Source organism: Cavia porcellus, unplaced genomic scaffold, assembly GCF_034190915.1.
Source record: "Cavia porcellus strain 051 isolate PalLab524CR breed Dunkin Hartley unplaced genomic scaffold, mCavPor4.1 scaffold_17, whole genome shotgun sequence".
Classification (NCBI taxonomy): domain Eukaryota; kingdom Metazoa; phylum Chordata; class Mammalia; order Rodentia; family Caviidae; genus Cavia; species Cavia porcellus.
Window position 1 is genome coordinate 19,169,358 of NW_026947500.1, and position 25,997 is coordinate 19,195,354.

The following is a 25,997-nucleotide window of genomic DNA, read 5'->3' on the forward strand; positions in this document are numbered from 1 at the left end:
CTGAGCTCTGTCCCAGCACTGCTCGAAAAATACCAGTAAGAATGAGTATGTTTAAAGGGAGGAGGTAAAAAACAGACAAAGATGCACAATGGAAAGCACTTCCAATCCTTTTGAAGTTTTCATACACCTTCACTTAAGCTTACTATAGTTTTAATGTATATAAGCTTTGTGTTGGGAAAATCATAGATTGGGGGAGCTTAGGTATGTGGATGCCTGGAAGTCCCGGGTGGGTGGGAGACCCAGGGTGCCCGATCTGCCTCCAGAGGCTCTGAGGGGCACAGGTGGGGTGGTGGGGAGCAGACCTTCGGGGGCTCTCCCACTGCTGCCCTTGGGCTCTGCACTCCGTAGAGGTGGCACTCAGAGACAGAGCGAGGGTGAGGTTTGTCCTGCTGTCTATAGCCCTGAGGTGCACAGCCAGCCTGAGGGGAATCCAGGTCCTTCACTCTCTGCAGCTTGCAGACAGGCTGAGTCTCACACTCACCGCCTGAGCGGAGGCTTCCTGGCTCTGCAGCCACAGCCGAGCTCTAAGCCTGCCTTCCTGCTGCTCTAGATGGTGTGGGGTTTGGAAGCACAGGAAAGCTGCCCGTGGTTCCCTTTAGAGTCCTGCTGCTGCTATTTCCTGTGTCACACAGCGTGGGCAGGGGCTGTAGTCCTGGCTCCTCTGCCTGTCCCCTGGCCACCCTCCCTGTGGTCAATGCTCCAGGTGAGGGCAGCTCCCCCGCAGCCAGGAATCCTGCCAGCCCCAGTGCTGAGGCTCCCAGAGAGACACGTGGTTGTGACAGGAGTCATGCGCTCCTGGGAGCCTCTTATCCAGTCTCAGCTGCAGGGACCCTGAGGGCAGAGGAGCATCCTGGTAGCAGAGGCTGGCACTTGCTGACCACTAACTGACTCTTACCGAGCTCCTGGATGCATTGACCAGGTGGTCAGAGCCTGCAGGGACTGTTTAGCAAACGCTTTCTGATGTAGGTGGCATCTTGTTGGGTGCTGCTTATGACTGGGACACCGAGGCGTCCTCCAGAATCCGGAGCCCTTGTCTTGGTCCCGGCAGGTGGGCTGGGATCCAGGCATCAGGACCTGCCGAAGCTCCTCCAGCTCCCTCCACAAGACCTGGGGCACTGATGTGTGTAGTGCATGACTGATGTGCCCTTCTCTGCTAGTTAGGAGACAGCAGTGACCCCAGCAGCTCGGCTAGGGGTCGTCTTTTCCTACAGCAGGGTTCTGCAGTAGGAACCGAGTTAGAGTGCTGCCCTGATTAGCGGTCTCGGAGCAGGCTGTCCCCCGGCAGGCTCTGAAGGCTGAGTCTGCCTGTTTCCTGGGATTCCTGAGTCTGGAACAGTAGTGAGCGTGAGAAGCCAGCGCCCAGCACACTTCCTTTGGGCTGCACTGAGTCTGGCTCCCTCGGCTGCTCCTGTGTATGCTGTGCTCCGGCTCCACACAGACAGCAGCGTGCCTCTGAACGCGCTCCTGTTTGCTACGAGCCATGGTGGGGGTTCCAATGTTTATAAGGCTACAAAACTAAGCCCTGGGAAGCAAAACACCAGACACCAAAGACACGGTTAGAGAGCGCAGCTCCCGCAGCCATGGGGGGGGGGGCGACCAACATAGCAAGCCGCCCATCCTCAGCGTCTGCGCTGTCCCGTGGCCAGATCGCCTCTGCTTTCGTCTAGGTTTTGTAACGGTTAAGCAGGATAAAGTGACGTTTCCACATTGTGTTTAGACCTCTGGGCCGTGGGAGGGTCACTCCCGAGTTCCGCATAACGGCCCTTTCATGCCCCCCCCCCCCCAGGAGTGTGCACGACACGTGCTCTGATGTGAGGCTCTGTGCTCTGAAACTGCTTTCTGCCTTGCAGCCCCGAGCAGAGGCTCATTGTCCCCGCCTCGAGGGCCCGGATGGCCTTCTCGGTGTCTGCGCTGGACCTGGACCTCAAGCCGTATGAGAGCATCCCTCACCAGCACAGGCTGGACGCCAAGATCGCCAGCTATTACGCCAAGACTGTGCATGCCAAAGATGGCGCCGTGGCACCCACCCGGTTCAAGGAGCGTGAAGACTGCACGCTGGTCCTCCACAAAGTCTAAGTCCCCGCAGCCCTGTGGGCCTGCACTGTGAGAGCGGAGTCCGGGTGAGAACTTGTCCTGCTGTGAAGGTGAAGCCATCTCTGGGAGAGGCTACACTGAGCACCAGAGCATCTCGGGGACAAGGGACAGGGGATGGGTGCCACGGCCCAGGGAGCGCTCACGCTCCCAGGAGGTGGTGTCCGCCAGCCCTGGGCAGCTGCCTGCGGGCCTCTGACCGCCGGACCTGTTACACAGAAAACTTAGACTGTCACGGACGTCTTAGAGCTTGGAGATACTGGAACTTTCTCCTCAGTGCAAGCCACACAGCCCAGGCCCTGGGGGACCCGGCTGCCAAGGGACCTGTCCTGGGTGGTGCAGGCGCAGGTTCCTGCGGAGGTGCCCTGGCCAGCGCTTGCCCAGAGGTTGGTGGGGGCGCGAGACTCAGGTCAGGACAAGCACCACTCATGCGGGCACCCACTTTCTGCTTTTGCTTTATGGTTTGTTTTGGACTCTAAGGGAGGCGAGGCGCCCTTTCCTACCTGACACTGCTGCTGCAGAGGCTGCAGGCAGAGCTGCACCTCACTGAGGAGCCAGGGTCGAGGTGCAGGCAGCCGCTAGTGGTCCAAGACTGAGGGTCCTGTCCTCCCCGCCACACCCTTCCCTTAGGCTGCCGTGAGGGCCTGGGCCTGGCCGCCGTGGGCTGCAGGAGGTGCAGATCCCAGTGTGCACAGGGAGGGTCTTGTTGGGGTCACCAGAAGTGTGCCCGGCTGCTATGAATCACTGGGAGTCTTGGCCTCATTTTATATTCTATGCTAGGTTGTACAGCTATTTATACATCATTTGAGGGACTAATGAAGGCTTAGTGTAACATATTATATTAATGAAACCATGAAATTGTATGAAAATGCTACATGAAAAATGAGGAAAATATTTTGCTGATTGTAAATTTTTGTGGGAAATTTTGTGATAACTTGAAAATTACACTTGTTTGATTGAATCAAGACAACTCTTCTAGTATTCATTTATTTCGAATCGTCTTAATGTTTCTAACCTTATTCTAGATTCGGGGATACAAGAAGATAGTTATACGGCCACATGTGGTACATGCCTGTCATCCTGGCACCCTGGGAGGCTGAGGCAGGAGAGTCACAAGTTCAAAGGCCAGCCTGGGCAGTTTAGCGAGACCTGTTGTCAGATAATGAGGCGGGGTGGTGCAGAATCCAGCTCAGTGCTGTCTGGGTTCCATAGCAGGTACCACACCAAAACCTAAAACTGGGGCATTGGGGCAGGTTTGCTGCACACCCTGTGTGGGTGCTGTACTGGGGCTGGGACTGAGGAGGACAGAAGGGACAAGACGTCAACATCCCTCAGCCAGGTGGCTCCACTGCCCGCCTGGGCTGGGGCAGCCTCCCCTGGGTCAGCGCGGCCTGGGGCCTGGTGTGGGGGTGTTCAGAGGGGCAGGGGACCCAGAGGAGCACTGGCTCCATCCTGGGGCAGGGGAGGACGGAGGACCCCGGCCCTGCTGACCTGCTATGTGGCCGGCGGGAGGAGCGCCTGGTGCTGTGCCGGGCCATGCCAGGCTGCTGCGCTCTCAGCTCACCAAGGCCCTCTGGGGGCGGAGCTGGACCTCCGTGGAGGACATCGAGACCCAGGTGGCCAGATGCTGCTGCACAGACAAGCGTGAGCCGACTCGGCCCAGCTCCTCTCCAGCCTTCTGAGGCCGACAGGCGCTCTGCATGCATCTTTTCAGCTGCTGAACTTTTAAACAAAGCAAATCCAAGCCTGTGCATGTGGTGGCTGACATTTTATTAAACAGCTGTGTCTTCTGCGTCACAAGGGAGGGGTCTAAGGTGCTGACACTGCACAGGTGGCCTTGGAGGGGAAGAGCTCAGCTCAGCTCACTGTGCGTGTGGGTGCAGGGCCTGCTCCTCGGTCCGCCCCGGGGCTATTCGCTCACTGCATCGATCCGATCAGGCTCTCCAGGGTGCCCTCGATCCCCAGCACACCCAGCAGGCTACGGAAGCCCTGGGGAGCTGTGTCCACTACTCCGTGCCTGTCCAGTTGCAGGGCTGCAGAGCGAACAGAAACCAGGTGAGGACCTCTGGGCCACTACACCCCAGCATCCCCCAGGTCACTGCATGGAGAGGCCCTGAGCAGCTGGGGTGGGGAATCTTACCTGGTTCTGGGCCCCTCTCCTGTGCATTGTGACTGACTTACTGATCACTTTTTGAAAGCTGATACAAGAAGCACATCAGTAAGATCCTGCCTACCTCCTGCCTTCCTGAGTGAGCACAGAGGGAAGGGGTGCCTGGAGGCCGGCTGGGCTGGGAGGCCCCGGGAAGCCTACCTTGCCGAGGGACCCCGGGGAGAAGATCTAGCTGTGGGAGGACCTTCCCCTCCATGTCCACGTGGATCCTCCACACGATCACCAGCTCGAACCTGGAAGGCACAGGGCAAGGGCCTGGTAAGAGGATGACGCCCACCGTGGGGGCTGCTCCTTCACCCTGGCCGGGCCGGCCCGCAGCTTGGTAATTCAGATCAAGGCTCCCCACCGCCTGCTGCCCGCCCCCACTCCTGAGTGCCCCGGGAGGGACCTGTGCCACACTCACTCCGGGCAGCTGGCACCGCGGATCCCCATGCAGTGGGAGTAGGGCCCCTCCGGGAGGTGCACCACATCTGGGTACTTGTCCTGTGAAGAGAAGTATTGGCAGCAGTCAGAGCCAGTGGGATGGCAAGGGGTGACAAGAGCACAGGGGCGCTTTGAGGGCCCTCGGGCTGAGCAGCTACACACCAGCCACATAAGCCACTGGCTGGCGACACCCTCGACACCCTCGGTGTCCTGCTGCCACCCTCCCGTCACCTCACAGGCCCAGCTGGCCGGGCTTCCCCATCGCCTCTCTGGGCTGACACCCAGCAGGAGCGCCCCACAGCCCTCCCCGACTCAGACAGTTCCCCACTGGGCCCAGAGGTGTCAGGCAGCTCCCAGCGGGGCCTTCGGAGCTCTGATGTCACCTTCAGAGCCCTATGAACTGAGGCCCTCAGACTCCGAAACGGCAGCCACCCCCAGCACCTCGCACTCCGGGTCCCTGCTGCAGACAGGGCCCTGCCCACTGTGGGTGGACACCCATGGGGAGGGAAGGCATGTGGGTTTCTAGTCCCAAGTGTCACACAGGGATGGCGATGTGAGATGTCTCCAGGCCCCGAGGGATGGCCGGTCAGGCTTGGCCTGGTCGGGGTGCAGAGAAGAGCCTGGGCACTGCTGACATGGCAGAAGCGACCGGTGGGGATGACAAAGGTGGCTTCACAGGCGTCCAGACGCCACATGCGCCTGCACAACTGCTGTGGGGCGCTGGCTCCCTGAGAGGCTCCAGTCCTGTTGGCCTCAAGAGGGGCCTCGTCTTCTGTGACCTCTCACAGCGCCTGATGCAGTGAGGGCCGCCAGGGTGCCGCTCACCTCACCCTGAGCCCGGCTGGCACCTCCTTGGCTCCTGGAGGAGTTGACACCCAGGCCTCGGCCACATGAGGCATGGGCGACAGGGAGTCCCCGGACTGCTGGATGGAACCAGCTTAGTGCCGACAAGGGAAGTTGTGGGGGGACAGAGACGTGTCACCAGCCAGTGCAGGCGCCTGCATGAGCAGGGGTGAGGTGGGGGTCGGCTTACAGATAATTGCTAATTCCTGCAGAGCTTCGGAGGGGAGCATGTATGCACAAGTCATTTAAGTGGAGAGTGCTGGTACGTTTTTAAACCTCAGTCTCTTCTAAATTAATAACAACTGTCTGGGGGACCTGCAGGGAGTGCGAACGTGGCAGCTCAGCTTCCAGGCTGTGCTTGGCAGCCATGTGGGAGACTCCGGGGACAGCTGGGGCTTGGGCCCCTTCCATGTCCCCACCAGCAGAGCGCGTCCCTTTCAGTTTTCACACACAGGGTGGAGAGGCTGACAGGACTCAAAGCCACAGGTTTCCAAAGCAGTTTATAGAAGCCGCAGAGAAGACTCCGTGCATTTCTGGAGGGCCATGGGGAAGTTAATGAGGTCGCCCAGGTACCCCGTGCCATTTCTGTGGGTGAGCAGCAGACAGACTGACGGGGAATGGCAGGCTCCTGCGGACACCGATAGAGGCAGAGGCTGCTGGGGCACTGGTGGCAGTGGTCACACAGGATCAGCACATACTGACAGCAGTTTAAGTCTCAGCTGTCACAGTGACAGTACTAAACGGTACCCGAATCAAGCTGGGTACGGCGGTGCACATCTGCAATCCCAGCTCCTTCTGAGGCTGAGGCAGAATGATGGCAAGTTCAAGGCCAGCCTGCCCCACTCAACCAAACCCTTTCTCGAAAGCAGGGCTCACAGTCGACCCAGCACACCACGGGTTGGTCCCCAGGACGGAGAATACAGAGCAAAACCAACAGGGACCTAAATGGACCTGCTTTGATAGGGCAGAGCTGTGTGCTGTGTGTCTTGGGGTACCATTCATGGAAACTTGGGACACATACAGCGGTCAGTCAGAACCCGCCAGCCTGACTAGAAGCACGTGCCCCAGCCTGGGAAGGATGGCCTTGGACCAGGACTGTTTCCCACGGCGCCAAGGCTCTGTGGAGCGATAAGCAGACGGGCAACACGTGTGTCTCCAGGTGTCACCGAAAGCTGGGGTGTGGAGGTGGCCTGGCTGGCACAGTGACCGGCACTAGGCACGGATGCTTCCACTTGGGGCCCCAGCTCCTCTGGGCAGCCACTGGGAACCCCCCTGGGAAGGCAGAGGCTGTGATTCAGGGGTGTTCACTTAGCTATGGGCCACGTGTGGGAAGCCTGTGCCTGAGAACTCTCTTGGGGCCTCGGGGAGCAAGATGGTGGCTGTGGGGAGGCTGGCAATGCGACTTCCAGCCCGACTCACGCCTGTGGCCCCCAGTGCTGCTGCAGTGGCTGCTGGGCATGACTGCAGCAGCAGTGCTAAGAGCTGCGGCCATGTTCCCTCGACCCCCAGTCTTCGGTGAGATGGGATCTGAGTCCCTTGGGCCTTTGTGTGTCCACAGATCCACTTGTATCTGGGGAGGCAGTAAAGTCCAGATCAATTATATCTGGCTAAGGCAGTAATTTTCTTTTTTTAAGGTGAGAAATAATTCATGTAACAACAGACTCATGTACAGGGCTGCTCTGGTGGTCAGCGGCTCCCAGCTCAAAATTCCCACCACCTCAAAGGCGAGGTCCGAAAAAGCTCCGTTCAGTGTTTGTTACTCTGCTCCTCAGTCACACTAAAAACCAGCCTGAGAAACTGCTCGGGATAAGAGTCAGTCATGCCTTGTGTCGCCGTGGACACAGGTGAGAGCTGTGGCCTAAGCCCCACTCTGCCATGGAACACGGCCGCGCGCCAGGGAGGTGTGACACACAGTGCTCCTTGGTGCTTTGCATAAAATACCCTAACCGAGGCGCAATGTGACCACGAGTGATGACAGCAGTGACGCTGAGAGGACAGCTGAGAGCCAGGACAGCGTTAAAGAAAGAAAGCCACACGGAATTTGGCAAAGTCTTGGAAGAATGAATTTAGGTGTCACTTCTGGGTCTCAGAGCCAGGTATTTGGTCTGCCATTATTTCTTATGAGAGAAATATGTTCAGTTGAACTTCTTGGTGTTCAAATGTGGATTTGGAGCGAACTGAATGAGCCAAAAGAGGGACCACTGTGTACACTGGGTGAGGGTTAGTGCATCCGCAAGGCAGTACAACTTACCAGCTTCTCAATGCTGAACGCTCCCAGCACCCCACAGGGAACCCCAAACGCCGTGGCTCTTCACCCCAAGCACAGACATCTATTAGCCTACTTCCTACCTAAAGATGTCCCTGTCTTCTCGCTTCTTGTTCTATTAGAGTAGTACGTGTGTGGTCTCTCACGGTCTCGGGGTCGGGGTCTCTCTGTCTCTGTCTCTGTCTCTCTGTCTCTCTGTCTCTCTCTCAGCAGCATCTCAGGGCTCTCAGTGCCGCAGGGTCACGGCCCCCAGTGAGGACTAACATTCTATTTATCTGTTCATCCGCTAATGGAAGCTTTTACCTTTGGCTGTGAACATGTGGCAAGTGTCTGTGCCAACATCTGACTTCAGCTGGTGCGGACACGCCCGGCAGTGGAATCGCCCACGTGGGCAGGGCGGGAGGGCCTGCATTCTCCACATCTTTGCCATCCATTTCCCGCCTCACTGTGTGCTTTAAAAACAAGTCACAGCCATTCTAGCGGATGCGAGGTGACAGTCATGGTTTTGACTTTCATTTACCTCGTATGATCAGGCATTCGTGCTCTGACGCTCTCCCCGGGGTGCCCTGCCTGTTTAACTAGATTATTCTTTTTATTGTGGAGTTGTGATACTCCTTTATATAGTCCAGATGCAAGTCACTTCAGATACACAGGGTTTAAAGATGTTCTGCTGTGGCCCATCTTTATATTTCCTTAATGGTGTTATTCAAAGTACAACTTTTAATTTTGATGTCCAGTTTGTTTTTTGATGGGTTTTTGTGTCACAGCTGACAAACTACTCCTAATCTAGTGCCACAGAGATTTATATCTCTGTTTTAGTTCTAAGGGTTTTCACTTCTGGTTCTTAAAATTAGGTCTTTAGCCTGCTTTTAAAGTTAATTTTGTATGTCGTAAGAGGTAGCAGCCCAATGCCATTCTTCTACCCATGAAACTGTGCTTGCCCGACACCATCTGTAGGAAAGACTGCTCCTTCCTCCTTTGTCTCAGCTCCTTTCACGTTTTCATAACTATGCTGAAAACTATTCAGGCCGGAGAGAAGTGAGTTCGGTGATCTTACAGTGTGCGCAGGTTTCTCAGGGCAGGCCAGACACCCTGTGTAAAATGGAACCTTAGTGCCTACTTTTGTATCTGAAATGGGAAAACAGATCTAAGTGTACGAGCTGAAACCATAAAACTTCTGAAAGAAACTATAGTTGGGCAGTTCTGTAATCTGAAGATCTGCCCAAAATTTCACCTACAGGATGAAAACTAGTGACCATGCGGGCAATGCAAATTGGCGAACAAACTGGTCTCATCAGAAGCTCTTACAAGCCATAGGAAGGAGTCAAAGGCCAGCCTCAGCCTTACGGAAAATACAGCAAAGAACAAGAGGGAAGATGCTTACAACTCCGGAGCAAGACAAGCACCCCATGTTAAGGCACCCATGAAGGCTGTGGACGGCAGATGTACCACTAGTTAGTGGGGTGACACAAACAGGACCATAGTGAGACCCCAGGGAAGCACTGTCACAGGGCGATACCGAGGTGTCAGACACCCCGAGTCATGGTGAGGACCTGCGGCGACAGTGTACATCACTGGGCAGTGGGGAGCCCCTGGGTTCTCCCGCTGTTCAACACCACTGGCCATTTGAGCCTGCAAACCCACTCATACCATGTACCCAAGAGAGCAGACAACTCGTGTCCATGCAGAAGTAACTCGAGGCAGCTGTCCATGGCGGAGGCCCTACTGGTCTCCCAGGGCAGCAGGAGGGTGGTGGGGTGTGGCAGGGCCAGGACCCAGGCTGCTCCCACGCTGTGGGGCAGTCAGATGGGCACCTGGAGAGGACACGAGGGGAACGGCTGGGTGAGGCGGGCAAGAATGTGGGGGGAACAGGGGAGAGGAGCCCTGGATGGCAGCCAGGTGGCCCCTGTGTGCTCTGGGGAGCAAATGGGGAGGCTGCGGCTTATACCTCTGGGTGGGGCAGGGGACAGAGCAGGTGCTGTCTGCTGAGTCTTTGGGACATGGAGGGGTGGGCTCTGTGGTGGGGCAGTGGCCTCTGCTGCTATCTGCTGGCCTTCATAGTGGGGCTTTCTGCCTGCCTGTGGTGGTGGCGGACCAAGAGGAACCCGAGGCAGAAGCCACAGGCATGGTGGTTTCCTCAGGCGACACCAGGCTGCTGGCGCCTGCTACGTGGCCAGCATGAGCCAGGGAAAACGGGAAAATGATAGGGCTGGCAGCAGGGCGGACGCCAGGACGGCGGCCAGGGTGCTGCCACCGCGGGCCAAATTCCCTGGGAAGAGTAAGGCTTTGCGGGCTCCCAGGATGGGGAGCTGGGCCCAGCCGAGAGGCGGGGGCGGATGGTGGCCGAAGGCTGACATGGGAGCAGGCAGGGTGGGCCACACAAGGGCCGCACGAGGTCCAGCAAGGGCTGAGTGTGTCCAGCCAGGCTGAGCAGGAGCAGGGTGGCCAGGACAGGGCTCTGGGGGAGCACGGGGCAGAAAGAAACCAAGCACAGATGTGGACGGACTGACGGACACAGAGCCACCCCATGGTAGCCTGGCCATGCTGCCCTGGGCGCCCTCACTAGTCCAGGGGTCAGACAGCCTCAGAGGAACTGTCAGCCACACCTGGGCGGTGAAGCGGGATCGGAGGCCTGGAAGGAGAGCCCTGGGGATGGCTGCTGCCCTGGGCAGGTGTGTCTGGGCTGGACGGTCCTACAGGTTTCCCCAAATGGGGAACAAGTTTGTGGGGCCAGGGACAGCAGCTCTCCTGTCAGTTCAGCAGTGTTTTAAATTAAAGTTTTAAAGCAGGCAACTGGGGCTCAAAATTTAAGTGATTTCTCAAAGGTGTGCGGCCCCGTACCTGAGCTAGGAACCAAGCCTGTCCAGGGCGGGGTGGCTGTTCCAGCCCTGGCGGCCCCAGATGGCCCTGTGGTCTGAGTGGAGTCATGAACATGTCTGTACCAGAACAAATGTGACAGTGTATGCACCCCACCACGTGTGCAGGACCCCCCGTGTGAGGTACGGAAGTCTGCTTCGTGCCTGCTGGTTTCCTGTTCAAAATGAGCTCAGGTATTTGTTATTCAAGAAACTGAGCTGTAGCATTTCTAAACCCTCTGAGGCTTGGAATGTTTAACTCCAGATCTTGGCCCAGGGGCAGGCTGGGCCATCTCCCAAATCAGGCGGGTCAGCCCTGTCTGTCAGGGCACCTTCTGCCCCCGACTCGGCCTCCAGTGTGGCCCAGGCCTTGGGGAGGTGCTTCTCTAGATGCACGCTCTGTGCCCCGTGCTCCCCTAGAGACCTATCCTCGCCACCTTGCTCCAGACTCTAACTTTCATGACTCACTGAGATGCTCCAGCCTCCCAGGTTCAGTCCAAGTGAGCCCCTGTGAGCTGCTCCTGGGTGCCACTGTGTCCCCTCCACTACAGTGTCCCCCCTTCCTGGCCTCAGGGGCAGTTGGGGGCTCACTTTGTACTTTTTGGCCCTGCTCTGGACTGAAGCATTTCTCCAAGGAGCCAACAAGTGTCCAGAACTAGGGTCACTTCCTGGACCTCTCTGAACATGTGTGTACAAGCACATGCTCGCCAGTGCCGTTCCAGCCTTTCTGTCTGTGAATGCTGACATTGGGCAGTATCCAGGCAGAAATATCAGGGCAGGACAATGGGGCGCAGCAGAGCCTCTCACTGCATGCTGGGCAGAAGCCCAGCAGAAGGAAGACCAGCTGTGAGAGACATGCCCTCCAAAGGCCAGCAGGTCCTCCTCCTAAGAGCACTTTCGCCTATGAACCTCAGAGGGTTGATCACTGATGAGGATAGCACCCAGGACCTAATTACCTCTCCAGGAGTCTTAACCTGGCCCACAATGAAGTTTAACCATCACTTTCTGCCCGATATCAACTTGACACTCAAACACCTCCTTAAACTTGGTTAACCTCAAAGATAACACGGTCGTAAGGCCACTGAATATAATGTGACTGTTTTGTGTGTTACCAAAATGCAGGCATCCTTTTACCCTGAAGTCTGTACAATTCTAAACCGAGTGTAGATCAAACTCTTCTCTAAGACTCAAGACAAACACTTAGCTGTTAACCCTGGTGCAAATCAAAAGGCAAGTTCCTTGCTCTCTTCCCATCACCCAGAGACACTAGGGCACTGGTAAACAATCCCATTCCAAATTGGAGGCACGGGGATAAAAAATATTAGGTAAAAAAAAAAATATTAGGTCAATGCAAGACCAAAACCCAACAGGGCAGACATTAAGGCCTGCAGCTGTGTGTCCAGCAGTGGAGCACACAGTGGTGAGATGTAAGTTCCAAATGGCTTGGGTGACCCATGCCTGCAGCCCTGCAGCCTGGTGTCCCATGGCTTGCAGCCAGTGGCTGTCTTTGGCAAACAGCTCACGTTCCTGGACTCTCTGACTCCTTGTGGTCTCCACTGCACCTCTGGCTTCACCTCCTCTTACCCCTTCAAGGGCACACTGCCTGACCGCCCGGGCTTCCCTTGGAAAGAAATCTGGGTAGACGCCTGCAGAACCTCTCGGCTCTTGCCTTCTGTGTGTCTGAAAAGCACTGTCATGTGGACAATGGCAAGGTCTGCTGCCAGTGTGGCAGTAACTAGGAGCCCTTAGGCCATGGATGCAGCAGCCTCTGAGTGCTTAGATGGCTGAACGTGGTGAAAGGAACCCTGGGAACCAAGCTCCTAGTGGCCCTTCTGGATCAGGGGTCCCGCGGCACACTTCTCAGAAGGGTTTGCATGCTTGGACCCCTGAGCCTGCAGTAAGATTTCTGTCATGCCATCCAGGCAGATTCTTGTCCCTTTTTAAAGGCACTAATCTCTTCAGTGTAACAGCCCTTCTGGGCTCAGCTTTACATAGGGCTCCTTTCAAGCCAAAATCCAACTTTTCCAAATCTTTCTGCTCTGCTTTTTGCTCTACTATAAATATGGCTAAAAGCAGGCGACATCACCCGTGGCGCCTGCACCCTGAGCTGCTATGATGTTTCCTCTGCCAGATCGACTGGCTACCACCTTTAATTTAGCTTCCCACAGTGTTAGGGAATGGACAAAAAAGCAGACGTTCTTTGCCAGAATAAGACATGCATGACCTCCAGTCCAGTTCTGCATGGAGTTCTCGTTATCTCAAACCTCAGGAGGCGAGGCAGGGTTTCCAGGCTCACCAGCCATGGCAAGCCGAGAGCTGGCTCTCTAGATCAGCGCTGGAGAAGAAATCCTCTCCCCACAATCGTCTCCTTTGCTTCTCTTGGTTCCTACCAGTGTTCCGGTCTTCTACGCTTCCAGAAAAATCATTCACTGGGCTATGCTCACTACACCTTAGACTTTTTCTCGCCAACTTCTCTAAACCTTTTCAAACTCCCACAAACCTGTCACATAGGTTTCTGAACCATGTGGTCAGGGACAGTCACAAACATGGCCCCATTTCTCTGTATTAATCAGCTTTCCCATCTCTGGGACATGACACGCAGAACTGGGAACTCAGAGGAAGAAGGTTTAGTTTGGTTCCCGGTTTGGAGGTTTCTGTCCAGGTTCAGCTGGCTTTTGGGTAGAAAGGCCACGGCGGAAGGGCAGTGGGGCAAAGCTGCTCACTACAGAGCGGCCCAGGCAGAAGAGAGGAGGAGCGGCGGGGTGAGGTGTGTCCTCCGAGGCAAGCCCTGTGACCCCCTCCAAATGGCCCCCACCTTCCAAACAGCACATGCGGCTTATCTGCTGACAAAAACATGGGGTACGTCTCTTACAGCCAAGCATAAACGCTCTGCCCGGACACTTCGGTCTATCCCGTTTCCACGTCTGAGAATCGCTGCCTCCCTTCACCCTGTTGCCCGTTTGGTCGGGCACTGCATGATCACCCGGTACTGCCTGCTGCCTTTCACCCCGTGCCTCTGCGCGGCATGTGCACACCTCGGCAGGGGGAAGGAGAGGCATCCTCTTCAAAACCTCTAATCTGAGTGCAACACAGAGAAGACACGACGCAGCCACCTAATCGAGCAGTCTTTTCAGTCTGCTACAAGGCTGGCGGGTGCCTCAGTCCTTTTCATGAGGCCTGGGGAAGGCGAGGCAGGGTTTTCAGTCACAAGCTGTGCAAGTAAAGGGCGGCCTCCAGAGCAATACCAGAGAAGAAATCCTTCCTCACCACCGCCACCTGAAACAGCAGAACTAATCCCTGCGGTATCCCAAGTCCCTGCTGGACACTTCTTGACTGCAGTGACATGGGAATGGGATGCACCCTCACCCACACGGCACCGAGCTGAAATGGTAAAGCAATTCCCAGACTGCTAGGCTGCAGGCAGTACCAGCCCGTAAGAGTTTTGATTACACAGAGGATGGAAAGACTGAAGTTCCAGGTCTAAATAGTGCAGACTTTCAACTGTTTTCTCTAGAATTTATTTTCTGAGTAAATGTTATGTGGAGTCACATCAGAGCTGAACGAAGTCTTTATGTTGCTAAGTTACCTCCTCTAAACTGCCTTATCCTGACTTTCCTGGATATGTTCCTGCATACCTGACATGAAAACACAGGCCCAGCCACCCAGGTGCTCTGTACTAAGGCTCAGCTGCGTGTGCCTCACCTGTCTGATCCTGCAGAGCTCAGGATCAGAGGTCAGACACAGATGGACTGAGGCACCACAAAGGACTCTCCAGGACCAGCACCATCTGTACTGCCCATGCAAGTAATCCGGAATAGCCCAGGAGCTCTGACAAGCGCTGCTTATTCAGAAGGAGCTTAAAGATATGTGCTAAATGTTGCTTCAGTTTAAGAAAAAAAAAAAAAAGGAAAGAAAAAAAAATCAACCTGAACCACCTCTGTTCCAAGCTCATGGTGGGTCATAAACCTTGGAAATTATATTAGAAATGTCATCACAGCACACCAATGGCCACCCAAACAAAACCCAGGCCTCCTGCGACAGAAGGGCATGGTCTGCAGTCATCTTTCTGTAGGGTGTCTTAGAGCCCAGCATGCCATGGACTGGGGGGTGGGGTGGCCCTGTATATGGAACGTGGAAGCATGGCTACGCAGCCTGTGTTGAGGAGTGAGCCCCACAGAGGGAGACAGCACGTTGAAGGCAGTCTCCCCACCTTTTTCTAATGGCCCGGAGTAAAAATGGTTGACAAAAATTCAAAAGACTCTGTGACCCATGAAAGTTCGGTGAAACTCCCACAGCAGTGTCCAGGGACGCCTGATGGGCACAGCCAGGCCCCTTATGCAGGTCAGCGGGGCAGCCTTTGTCCTGTGGAGCAGGGCTTCGTGGCCGCAGAGCCCTCGTGGCTGCAAAGCCTTGGTTACTCTCCAGCCTTCCGCAGACCAAGCAGGAGTCCCCATCCCGGGAGCTCAAGGCAGCCTGCAAGCTCCTGGACACTGACCAGTGCCCAGAGGCTGGAGGTGGCCGGGCTCGGGCAGTCAGGCAGCTTCCTGTGTGTGGCGCAAAGCTTGCAGGAGCCGCACCCCATTTTTAAAAGTGTTTTCTTTTGGGAAGTGACCATGGGAAACAGAAGTGCAACAGTTTAAAAAAAACAACAACAGACAAAATCACCATCGCACAGTCTCAGTAAGTCTCAGTAGTGAAGCCAGGCTATTTTCACAGAACCGTCCGTTATGTCTTGCTGGCTTCAGAGCCCAAGCTTGAGAGAAACTTCAAAAAAGGCTCTCATTTATGCTACCATTGAATTGTGCTATCTTTGGGAGACAACACAGGGTGCTCTGAGCTGGCACAGTTGGGACCCTGTCTTCTGACCTTTCTCCACCCGCACGCCAGTAATCAGGGTGAGGCCCAGCCCTGCCTTGCCCCACGTCACACTCCCAAACAAAGCCAAGCGAGTTCTTAACTTCCGAACCTCTACCTCCTGGGTGCCCTTTGGGGTTCCACCTCACTCCCAGAGGCCCTGGGGAGGGGTTCTGCTTGGCTTTGCTGGGACACAGGAACAAGGCTGACTGTCCTTTGTGTGCAAATCTCTGCTTGGCTCCCTCTGACCTGCAGGGAATGAGAGTGGTCCTGCCCAGAAGGACAGGAGCTCTGAGACTCTCCAAATCCTTATACTTAAATATTTCAAGTCAGTTGAAAGAAACTTTAGCTTTACTGGTTTTTAGATCAAGGAGTTGCTGAGGGGAGAGACTGGTCATAACGTGGAAGTATGGCCATAAACACCTTGTCTAGAAAGTGGAATCAAAAGAAGCAACACAGGGAGGTTGGGCATCCTAAAAGCGAAAGGTTCGGCACAGCTCTTCTTCCACTGAAGAACGGAAAGGGGGAAGCACGCAAGCCAAGTCAGCAGTGTGTGCAACCAAGAAGCGCGGAGCCTGCGGTGAGTGAGTCCACGGCAGGCTCCGCCTTCCACGGCAGCCCCGCCGCCAGATCAGACAGACAGCAGATCTCACTTCAGACGGGCACGGCAGTGCCATAGTACTGATGCTTTAGAACCGCCACTGCCCGCTAATAATGCAGCACCTGTTTGCTCTGAAGAGTGGTCCTGTTCCCTCCTGGACCACTGATTTGTTCACACAGAGTGGGGCCTAGAGGTAGGGCTCCACGGTGGGGCGCGTGCCGGGCAGCGGCCAGCACTCTTCTCCCAAAACTCCACTGATAGTGAGGAAGCCAAATATATAGACGGACCCATGCTAGACACGTTTTAGAGATAATTTCACATTTTTCTATTCATATGATTGTTAATATATAACTATAATCAAGATAATAAGAGAAATATTTTTCACAAATGCCCCAGGAAATATATCATTACTAAGTTTTTAAACAGCTTCTTTCATAAATCTCAGAGTAATGCTGTCTGAAAAAACATTGACATTGGTTATATTTTAAAGTTACTATGATCTTGTTTTAATATTTTCATTGAATTATAGCCTTCTGGGGTCAGCAGGAACTTTTAAGGCCTTGGAGTTCTTTTTTGGCAGTGGCTCATCTGTCCCCGACCCCTCGGTCCACTGTCCCTAACCCACAGCAGGCTCTGCGGGCTCAGCACACATCAGCTTCTTGAGTCCTCACTATCCCAGGAAATCTTCAGTAAGTGGCCACTTTAATGAAACTGAGCTCAGAAAAAAATACGTGCTCGTGATTACACATCTAGCAAAATGATTCTAACCTAAGGCAATCAGATTCCAAACCCTGAGCTCATAAACATTCTGCTGTATGCCATTTCTCAGTTCAAATATAATTATAAACTACAGGTTAAGCTTTAGGATAATTGTTTTGGAACATAATTCTTTGTTGTGCTGGCGACTGACTTTGATGATAGCAACAAAAATATTTCTGTTGGGAAACGTAATTGGTCTTAAAAAGCTTTGTTCATATATTCCCCATCTAGTGCCAGGCATGAATAAGACAAGTCTTGACCTCAAAAAGCCTGGGTCTAGTAAAGGAGACTTGCTATGCTTTATTTTTGAAATTAAGAATCCTTGGTTTGCCTTGTAGAGTAAGGATATTTATTGGGAAAAAATAGCCACGTGGATCTAGAGTCTAGAACTTCTCAATTTCCTCCCGGAAAGGATGGCTACTGTGGCGGAGGCAGACATGAGACAGGGACAGTGTTTCAGTCAGTCCCTCTCGCACCACGATCCTTCCCCCAGAGGTCCTGCCCCTCTCATTTCTGAGCACCGGGATTGTTCACAGCGAAGCAGCCTTCAAGATGTTCCTTGATCTTAATCCAGCATCACCTTAATCCACTTTTCCCCAGCTGTCCTTTACCTGTACAGTCAGGTCTTTTAAAACCTTTCTACATTATTTTAGAGGAGTTATGCCAAGATGTTCAATAAATGCTGCATGTTTTTTAAAAGAGAATAAAACCAAACAAAATACAACAGAATAAAGCCAATCAAAACAACACAGTGAAAGTGATATAGGACTTCAAAACAGGATAATAAGAAATCAACCACTGCTACACTAATGCCTCATTATCTTCAATACTGTGGCCCATACCATCAGACAAAATAAAATCAAACAAAACCAAACAGAATAAAACTACTCAAAACTAAACAGTGAGTAAAACAGAACAATAAAATGGAGCAAAACGAAACAATGAGAACATTGGATTTCAAAAATAAGACAGAAGAAAGTCCCCCATAGTTTCTATACTACATAATGTTATCCTCTAAAGAGATGCTCAGACTTTAGGGCTGCAAAGTCAATCCAACAATGTATAGCATTAAGTTGGTTTTGTATCTCAGTTGAGATCAACTCAGTCTGCGTTCCTCTGAATCAGCTGGTTGCTTGGTGGTGGTGGTGGTGCTGTGTGTGTGTGGCTCAGCTCTTGTCTCCCAGCCTGTCCCCCAGCCGGCTCACTGGAAGGGCGCTTCCTCTTTCTCTAATGCTATAAATTTCAGTCTTGTTCTTTTGGAGGACTTCCGTTTTAAAAAATGTTATTAAGGCCTTTCATGTTTAGCAATCCACTTTTTCTTCAAACTTTAAATCTATATCTAATCATTAAGGTTTAAATAATGTTTAAACTGCATTACATAATTAAAGCTGGTGATGTAATTACACAATGTACGTTAAAGTCCTATGGCTGAATACTTTCAATTTTTAAAACTGGGACAAAATAAATGAACCATGAAGTCCACACATGTTTTTGGAAAAAGCCCATACCCTCCCCCAGCAAAGGCTAATAGGGCATAAACAACTTACACAAATGAAATTTTAACTGGTTGACATTTTGTATTACTTCAAGAGCTGATGGTTAGAATAAAATGAATCCTGGCTGGAAGGATCAAAGCCTGAGGGAGAGAGGGCCAGGGTGAAGCAGTGCAGACAGAAGCCATAACTTATTCTGCTTGAGCAGCGGCTCCAGTTCTGGAGGACCCTGCAGATAGAATCACAGACTACCTAGAGGAGGCAGGCATGGTCAGCACAGGAAAGCAAGCCTCGTGGGCACGCTGGAAGCCGAAGCAGTGGGCTGGGCTTGTCAACCGCTTGCCGCCCCCTGAAGCTTTCAGGTTCCCTGCCACACAGCTGAGGGAGGGAGGAGGGACAGCTGCGGGGACTCATCTGAGACTGAGAAAGGGGAGGCCTCAGGACCCTCCTTGCCCAGGCTTTTCCCTCAAGGCCCTTGGCGAGTTTCTTCTTATATAAACTTTATTATTCAGAACAATTTTAGATGACAGAAAGCTGTAAGGATAGAATAGGTCCTGCACGTCCTGTTGTAACACCTCGCCCTGCGTGGCATGGCGTGGCTGTCAGGCTGCTGTGGCCCTGTGAGCAGCATTCTACGTTCTATGGTCCTCCCGGCTCAGACCACTGCTTTATTGACTGGGCTAATTCTATCCTAGCGTCCCACCCCAGGTGCCACACTTAAGATGAGCACGAAAGGTAGCAAAGGTGACCTAGATTCTTGCTTCTGTTCATTTTACGTTTTGTATCATGGCTGTTTTGAGTTGCATGCTTGGTTATTTTAATAAGTGGTCCCCAGTTTTTCCTTACAGAAGTTCAAGAAAAGTGTGGTTTTTCTCTGCATCCTAGAATAACCCCCGCCTCGCAGTCTGGCCGCAGACTGCAGCAGGAGCCCCAGAAGCACTAACCGCCGCTCGCCTTCATTGTTGGCCTGGCAGGAGGAAGGAACCAGCTTATTATGGGTTGACTCAAAAGAGGTAATGGAAGACTGGCAACCACTGTGGCCTTGGGTATCCGTTTCTCTCCAGATCACCCACAACATGGCAAAACAGATCCTATAACTATTCCTATTTAATATGGTGTTTCCTAAGCTGGGGAAATGAGGGCAGAGCGAAGAGGGTCCTGTGCTGCCTATGGCTATTGTTCTCCCGCAGTGACCCTCAGTGCAGGTTCTGCACACCACCCTGCCTAGCAAACCTATGTCTGGACTCACTCTTCACTTACCCAAAATGATCTTCTGGTGTGTTTCTGGTCGTCATGCTGTTTTTTTTTTTTTTTTTTTTTAATAATTTTTGCTCAGTAAGTTTTATCTCCCCTCTTTTGACAACAAATCCTGTCCACCTGTTTATGTGACTCAGCTGACCTCAGCATCTTACATACAGTGCATTTTCCACCTTCTGCACCAGCCTCTTGTCCCATTACTCTGGGCGGCCAAGACAGGAGAGTCGAGTTGCTCAAAGCGGGCTTGACCAACTTGGTGACTTAGTTAGACCTGGTCTCAAATTAAAAGATTAAATGAAGGGCTGGGGATGGAGCTCTGGGTGAAGGCCCTGGGTGCAATACTCAGTACTAGGGAATGAAAGAAACCCAAACAAAAGCAGTATTGAAAGAGGCAAAAGCAACCGGAACCAATGACACACTGCTGGTGACAATGGGAATTGGCAATCACTCTGGAAAACCATCTGGCAACGGGCCTTAAAGGCAACACACACGTACCTTGTGATTCACCAGCTCACCTAGCAGAGATCTGCACTGAACATCATAGTGCCTGTTTGCGACATCCACGGATACTCTGTGGATGTCCACATGGCAAGGAGGGGAGCCGTCTGCAGCTGGCAGAGCAGGTGTGACCTCTCGGGACACTGCTGGCGGCAGCCTGGCTCTGCCCATGCCAGCCAGACAGCGGCACCTTCCAATAGCAGCCGGCGAGCGCCTGCCTGTGGGGAGGAAGGCCTGGAAGCACAGACGTGGTCTCATGGGCTGTTCATGTTGTTTCCTTCTTTATTACTGCGTGTTTACGCTCCTGTGTGGCGTGAGCGAAACACATCTCCACTCCTTGTTACACCCCCTTCCCCGTCCCCAGACCCCTTCTCCTCTGAGGAAGATGTAACCCCTACTTCCCGTTACCCACCCCTTATTTTGCTCTTTACTTATAACACAGACATGCCTGATTTATTTCACTTAATATTAAGGTATCAATTTGCATCTGTCTTTCCACAAATGATTTGTTTATCTTTCTTTATGGAAAGTAGAACTCCACTGAGTGTGAATTCCTTGTTTTCTTTATCCCTTCAATCTCTGATGGAAGTGTAGGCTGCTTCCAAGATCCAGTTATTATGGATTGTGCTACTAGAAACACAGGCGGGCATGCGTCACTGTAATACGACGTCTTTAACTCTTATAGGAAGGTGCCTAGAAGAATAGCTGGGTCAAATGGAATTTCTAGTTTTAGATGTTGGAGGACTCTCCATATCGATTTCCATAGTTTACATTCTACCAACAGCGTAGAAAGGTTCCTTTCCCCCACAACCTCTCCAACATTTATTATTTGATTTCTTGATGATGGCTATCCTTTCTGGAGTGTGACGGAATCTTAATATTGCTTTTATGTCTAATTTTCTAATAGAACTGTTGAGCATTCCTTCATGTTTGTACTGGCCAGTGTTCTTCTTCCATGAAGTATCTGTTCATTTGACTTGCTCATACTTGATCGCATCATTAATTAATTAATTAACTGAGATGGGTTCACCATGCAATTCAAGCTGGACTTGAACTCACTATGTAGCCCAGGCTGACCTCAAGCTTGTGGCAATCTTCCTGCTTCAGCCTGTCAAGTGCCAGGATTACAGGTGTGCATCACTGTTCCTGGCTTTCGCTTGTATCTTTTATTTGGGGGAGATGTCTAATTTTTTTGAGTTCTTTATATTTGATAGATGTTAGCATTCTATCTGAGGAACAATTGGAAAAAATTGTTCTCCAATTATGTAGGTATTCTTTTCACTCTGTGGGTTGTTTCTTTTGCTGTGCAGAAACTTTCTGTTTTTTAAAAATTCATTTGTTATTTTGGTTTGTTGAGACAAGAGTCTCTCTACGCAGGTTAGGCTGGGCTTGAACTTGCTATGTATGTAGCCCAAGGTGGCCTTGAGCTAGCAGTGATCCTCTTGCCTCAGCCTATTAAATGTTGGGCATACAGGTGTGCACCACCAGGCCAGGAGGTGCTCTTTAATTTAATATGAATTACATTTGTTGATTCTCGGTACTATTTCCTGTGAAACGGGGTTGTGTTTGGAAAGTCCATGCCAATGCCTATGGTTTCAGGAGTTTTGTATAGTTTATCTTCCAGCAGGTTAAGTTTTTGTTTTAACATTTAGATCTTTGAGCCATTTCAATTTTAATTCAATACACGGTGAGGGGTAGGAATCTAGATTCAATCTCCTGCCTGTGGGTCACCAGTGTTCCCAGCGTAGCTATCTTTCCTCCAGCATCTGTTTCTGGCCCCTTGGGCAAAGCTCAGGTAGCTGAGCTGTGTCTGCAACCTTGATTCCTTTCCAGTGATGTCTTTCTAGTACCTTGCTGAGGAGCTTTGAATTGATATTCATGAAAGAGATTGATTTATAGTACTGCTTTTGTGGTTGAATCCTAGTCTGGTTTGGAATCAGGGCAATGGTAGCTTCCAGGAATGACTTCAGGAGCGCTCTTTCTTTTCAGTTTTATTATAAAGCTGAGGACTATGGGTGTTAGACCTTCCCTGGAGTTTTTATAGAATTCAGCGGTGAATCCATCTGGATTTGTGGTTTTCTTAGTAGCTTATTTTTTTTTTTTAATTACTGCTTCAATTTCATTGCCTGTTTTTACTTAGGGCTTTTAAACTTCATTTGGTTCTGGTAATTCATATATATCTGGAATCTATTAATTTCTGCTGAATCCTAGAATTTACTGGCATACAGTTTTGTGTAGTAGTAATAATCTTTTTTTATTTGGTAGTGTCCCATCATGATTTCATTTTAATTTCTAATTCTATTGAGTCTTTTCTCTCCTCCTTTTGTTAGATTGGCTAAGAGTTTGTTTGTTTTGTTTATTCTTTTGAAGAACCAACCCTTCAATTCATTGATTCTTTGTATTTTTTTTTGGTCTCAATTTCATTGAACCTCCCTAATTTCCTGACCTCTCTAATTTCCTTTCTCGGGTTTGGGTTACTCTTGTTTGTAAAGGGCTTTGATGTAGGTTGTTATAGGTTATTTACTTGGGCTCGCTTGCTTCTGTGATGTGGACATTTGCAGCTATAAAGTTTCTTCTAAGGACTGCTTTCACTATGTTCTATAGGTTAGGTTGTGTATTGGCATTATTGTTTAGTTCTAGAAATTGTCTCACTTCTTTGATTTCTTCTAAACCTATTGCTTATTCTTGAGTGTACTTTAATTTGCATACATTTGTACAACGTCTGTGTTTTGTCCCCGATTTGTAGTTTCACTGCAGCATGATCTGGTAATACGCATGATATAACTTAAATTTTTACATTTATTTGAATTGCTAATATGTGGTCTATTTTGGAGAAAGTTCTATGTGTTGTTCAGACGAATGTGTATTCTGTTGTGGGTTAGAACATTCTGCAGATACCTTTTTTTTTTTTTTTTTGGTACCAGGATTAGAACTCAGGACCTTGCGTTTGCCAGGCAGGTGCTGTACCACTGAGCTATATCCTGGCTGCATATATCTATTAAACCCATTTGTTTGAAGATTTTGGTCAACCCTGATATATGGGTTTTTTTGGCCTAATTTGTTTGTCTATTTGTGATAGTGGAGTATTGAGTACTCTCGCTATACTTGCACTTAGCTTATCTGGTCTTTTATGTCCAGTGGTACTTGTTTTGTTATTCAGTGCATATATGTTAATAATTGTTACTGCTCCGGTTAGACTGTTCCTTTAACCAATATATACTGACCTTGCCTCTTTTGATCAGTTTTGGCTTAAAGTCTGCTTTGTCTGAATATAGGGTAGCTACACCTGCTTTTTGGGGGGGTCCCTGTGGCATGGAATATTGTTTTCCATCCTTTGATTCTCAGTCTCTGAGTTTCTGGGGTAAATGTATTCCTTGAACACAGCATACCTGTGTTTTCTCTTTTGCCTTCTGCTTCTTAATACACTCTGCCAGTCTGCTTCCTTTGATTGCAGAGTTGAGGCTCTTCATCATGAGGGTTATGACTGGTAAGAACCGACTTATTCCTGACACCGCCGACCCCTCTACTGCTGCCAGTTTCCTGCCTTCCCTTCTGCTTTACTGCTCCCCGTTTTTGGTATGTTCATCGCGTCAGACTTCTCATCATGTCTGCTTCATTTTTTCCAGAATACCCCTGAGAACTTTTTGCAGCACTAGTTGCTGGTCATGAACTTCTTTAGGTGGTCTTTGTCATGAAAACATCTTAATTCTCCAATAACTTTGATAGTTTTTCAGGATATATCCAGGTAGGTTGGAAACTGTTTTCTTCTAGGGCGTGAAGCCCTTACTCCAAGCTCCCCGGCCTTTCAGGGTGTGTTGAGAAACGTGCCATAGTTCTGATGGGGTTACTCTGACAGGTGGTTTATTGCAATTCTCTAACCACTTTTAAGATGCTGTTCTTGTGCTGTACTTCTGGGATCTTGATTATGATGTGTCGTGGGAAAGTTCTTTCTTGGTTGTGGCTATCTAGGATTCTATATGCCTCACTTTAAATTCTTTCCCCTTATTTGAATAGTTTTCTGCTATTATTTCAGTAAATGGGTTTTCTGCCCATGTGTGCTGCCTTCTAATTTTTCATTAATTCCAATTAACCTTAGATAAGTCTTCTTTGCATCATTAAGAGCCACTAGATCCATTTTCACACTCTCTTGCTGTGTTTAAAAATCTCTCGCATTAATTGGTCACTGACAACAGCTCTGTCTTTCCTCATATTGGTCATTTCTGTGCCTTGATTTTCGATAGCATTTTTAACCTCTTGGATTTCTATCTGGAGCTTTTCTATGGATCTAGTTTTCTTCTATGCTGATTATTCATTTTTTAGATAGTTTTGTGCAGTTCTGCTCTATTAGTGTCTTCTACAGACTTGCTGATTGTTTTATTTGACCCAATATCTGTAGACTTAGGTCCTCTGTGAGCTTCCCAAATGCCTTATTGATCTGTTTTGTTAGGTCACCGGTATCCTGTGAATGACTCTGATGTGCAGCTTTTGGTTTCCTCCCCTTAGATGCCCCATAGATCAGCTTTGGGTGAATTAGAAGTTTTTGCAGGCATTTCCTTGGCTTGGCTTCTCATGTTTCTTTTCTTTTTTCTTTCTTGTGAGTGTTGGGGCTTTTGGGTTGGTTGTAGTGGAAAGCTTTGCCTTGAGTACAGAGGCCTCTTTAATTCCTGCTTTTCCATGGGTGTGACTAACCACTGGCTGCTGCCAGCATCTGTGGCAGGGTTCATCCACATCCATTTACTTGGGATGGGATGGTGTAGTTATTTGTCCTGGTACCAGGAATGAGCCACAGTACTGTCACTTCCATAAGAGAGGCCAAAACCCCCCAGTTAATAGCAACAGTTGTATCATTTTGGCTACAATAATAAAACTAGCATCAATTACAGCACCAGATACAAACTTAAGTATTGACAAACCCTAAGGACCAATAATGTACCATCTTTAACCATAGAAAGGGATGTAATAATTATAGCATGAACACCGAGACAAACCAAATATTGACCCACTATGATTTCTGTTACATGGAACAACTTTACCTCTACTAACAATAGAACAGTGTTCAATAGCATAGCATAAAGTTAACTAGCTTTCCAGAGAGTCGTAAAGTTTTGTAGTTATATTAGTAAATGTGGAGGGATGGGAAAACAGAGAATGGAAAAGGGAAAATTTGAAAAATCATCAATAAAGATATAAGAAGGAAGAGAGAAAGGTGAAATACGAGATTTTATTAAGGGATAAGAGGAAAGTAAAAGAACTAGAGAACAGTCACAGGAAGAAACAAGGAAAAGAACAAATTCTTCAAAGGTAAGAGAAAAAAGTGAAAAGGGAGAACAGGAAAGGAGATAAAAGAAACTAAAAGAAGGGGAAAAGCTCCCCCAAAACCTAGTGAGGAAAACAAATAAAAACAATAGAGAGATAAGAATAAAGATTAAGTCAAATAAATTCCCCTGTTTTGGGGTGTGGTTTCTTTCCAGATCTGCAGCCCTGACCTCCAGCCTTCGGGCCTTCGGGTGTTTCACCTGCCCTGCCTGCGCCAGAGGCCCCTCTGTCTGTCCCCCGACTGTGGTTACTGTCCAGGCCAAGGCGCGTCCTTGCTCCTGTCAGCTAATGGAACACAGGTCAGTGCTCTGGTCTCTGCAGGATGTGGGCTGTGAGGCAGGGGTTCAAGGAAACTGCCGGACATACAGATTTCGTGGGGTCTGGTTGTTTCTCTCGCTCCCTGGCTGCTGTCCTCAACCAGAAAGAGGTCCACCCTTGCCTGTGCTGTCCCAGGCTGCATGCGGAGCTCGGAGTTGGTGGACGCTTGTGTCAGGATGTGACGCCTCACATGTGGCCTTGCTGCTCACATCAGGACTGGCACACAGCTGGCAGGGCCTGCTTGCTGCTCCAC

At 50.6% G+C, this 25,997-nt stretch overlaps 2 protein-coding genes across 4 annotated transcripts in view; one reads left to right on the forward strand and one right to left on the reverse strand.

The window, feature by feature from the left end:
* Ippk (inositol-pentakisphosphate 2-kinase) overlaps positions 1-3,061 on the forward strand; it is a 45,908-nt gene extending 42,847 nt beyond the window's left edge. For both annotated transcript variants that reach the window (XM_003468236.5, XM_023564367.2), the window contains one exon: positions 1,851-3,061. In XM_003468236.5, coding sequence (XP_003468284.1) covers positions 1,851-2,076 — 226 coding nt within the window. In that variant the 3' untranslated portion in view covers positions 2,077-3,061. The remainder of the gene's footprint in view (positions 1-1,850) is intronic.
* A 783-nt stretch (positions 3,062-3,844) lies between these two features.
* The window catches only part of Cenpp (centromere protein P), a 216,905-nt gene continuing 194,752 nt past the window's right edge, over positions 3,845-25,997 (reverse strand). For both annotated transcript variants that reach the window (XM_013150669.2, XM_003468385.5), the window contains exons 6-8: positions 4,665-4,744; positions 4,403-4,494; positions 3,845-4,124 (exon numbers count right to left, since the gene is read on the reverse strand). In XM_013150669.2, the coding sequence (XP_013006123.1) occupies positions 4,009-4,124; positions 4,403-4,494; positions 4,665-4,744 (288 nt within the window). In that variant the 3' untranslated portion in view covers positions 3,845-4,008. The remainder of the gene's footprint in view (positions 4,125-4,402; positions 4,495-4,664; positions 4,745-25,997) is intronic.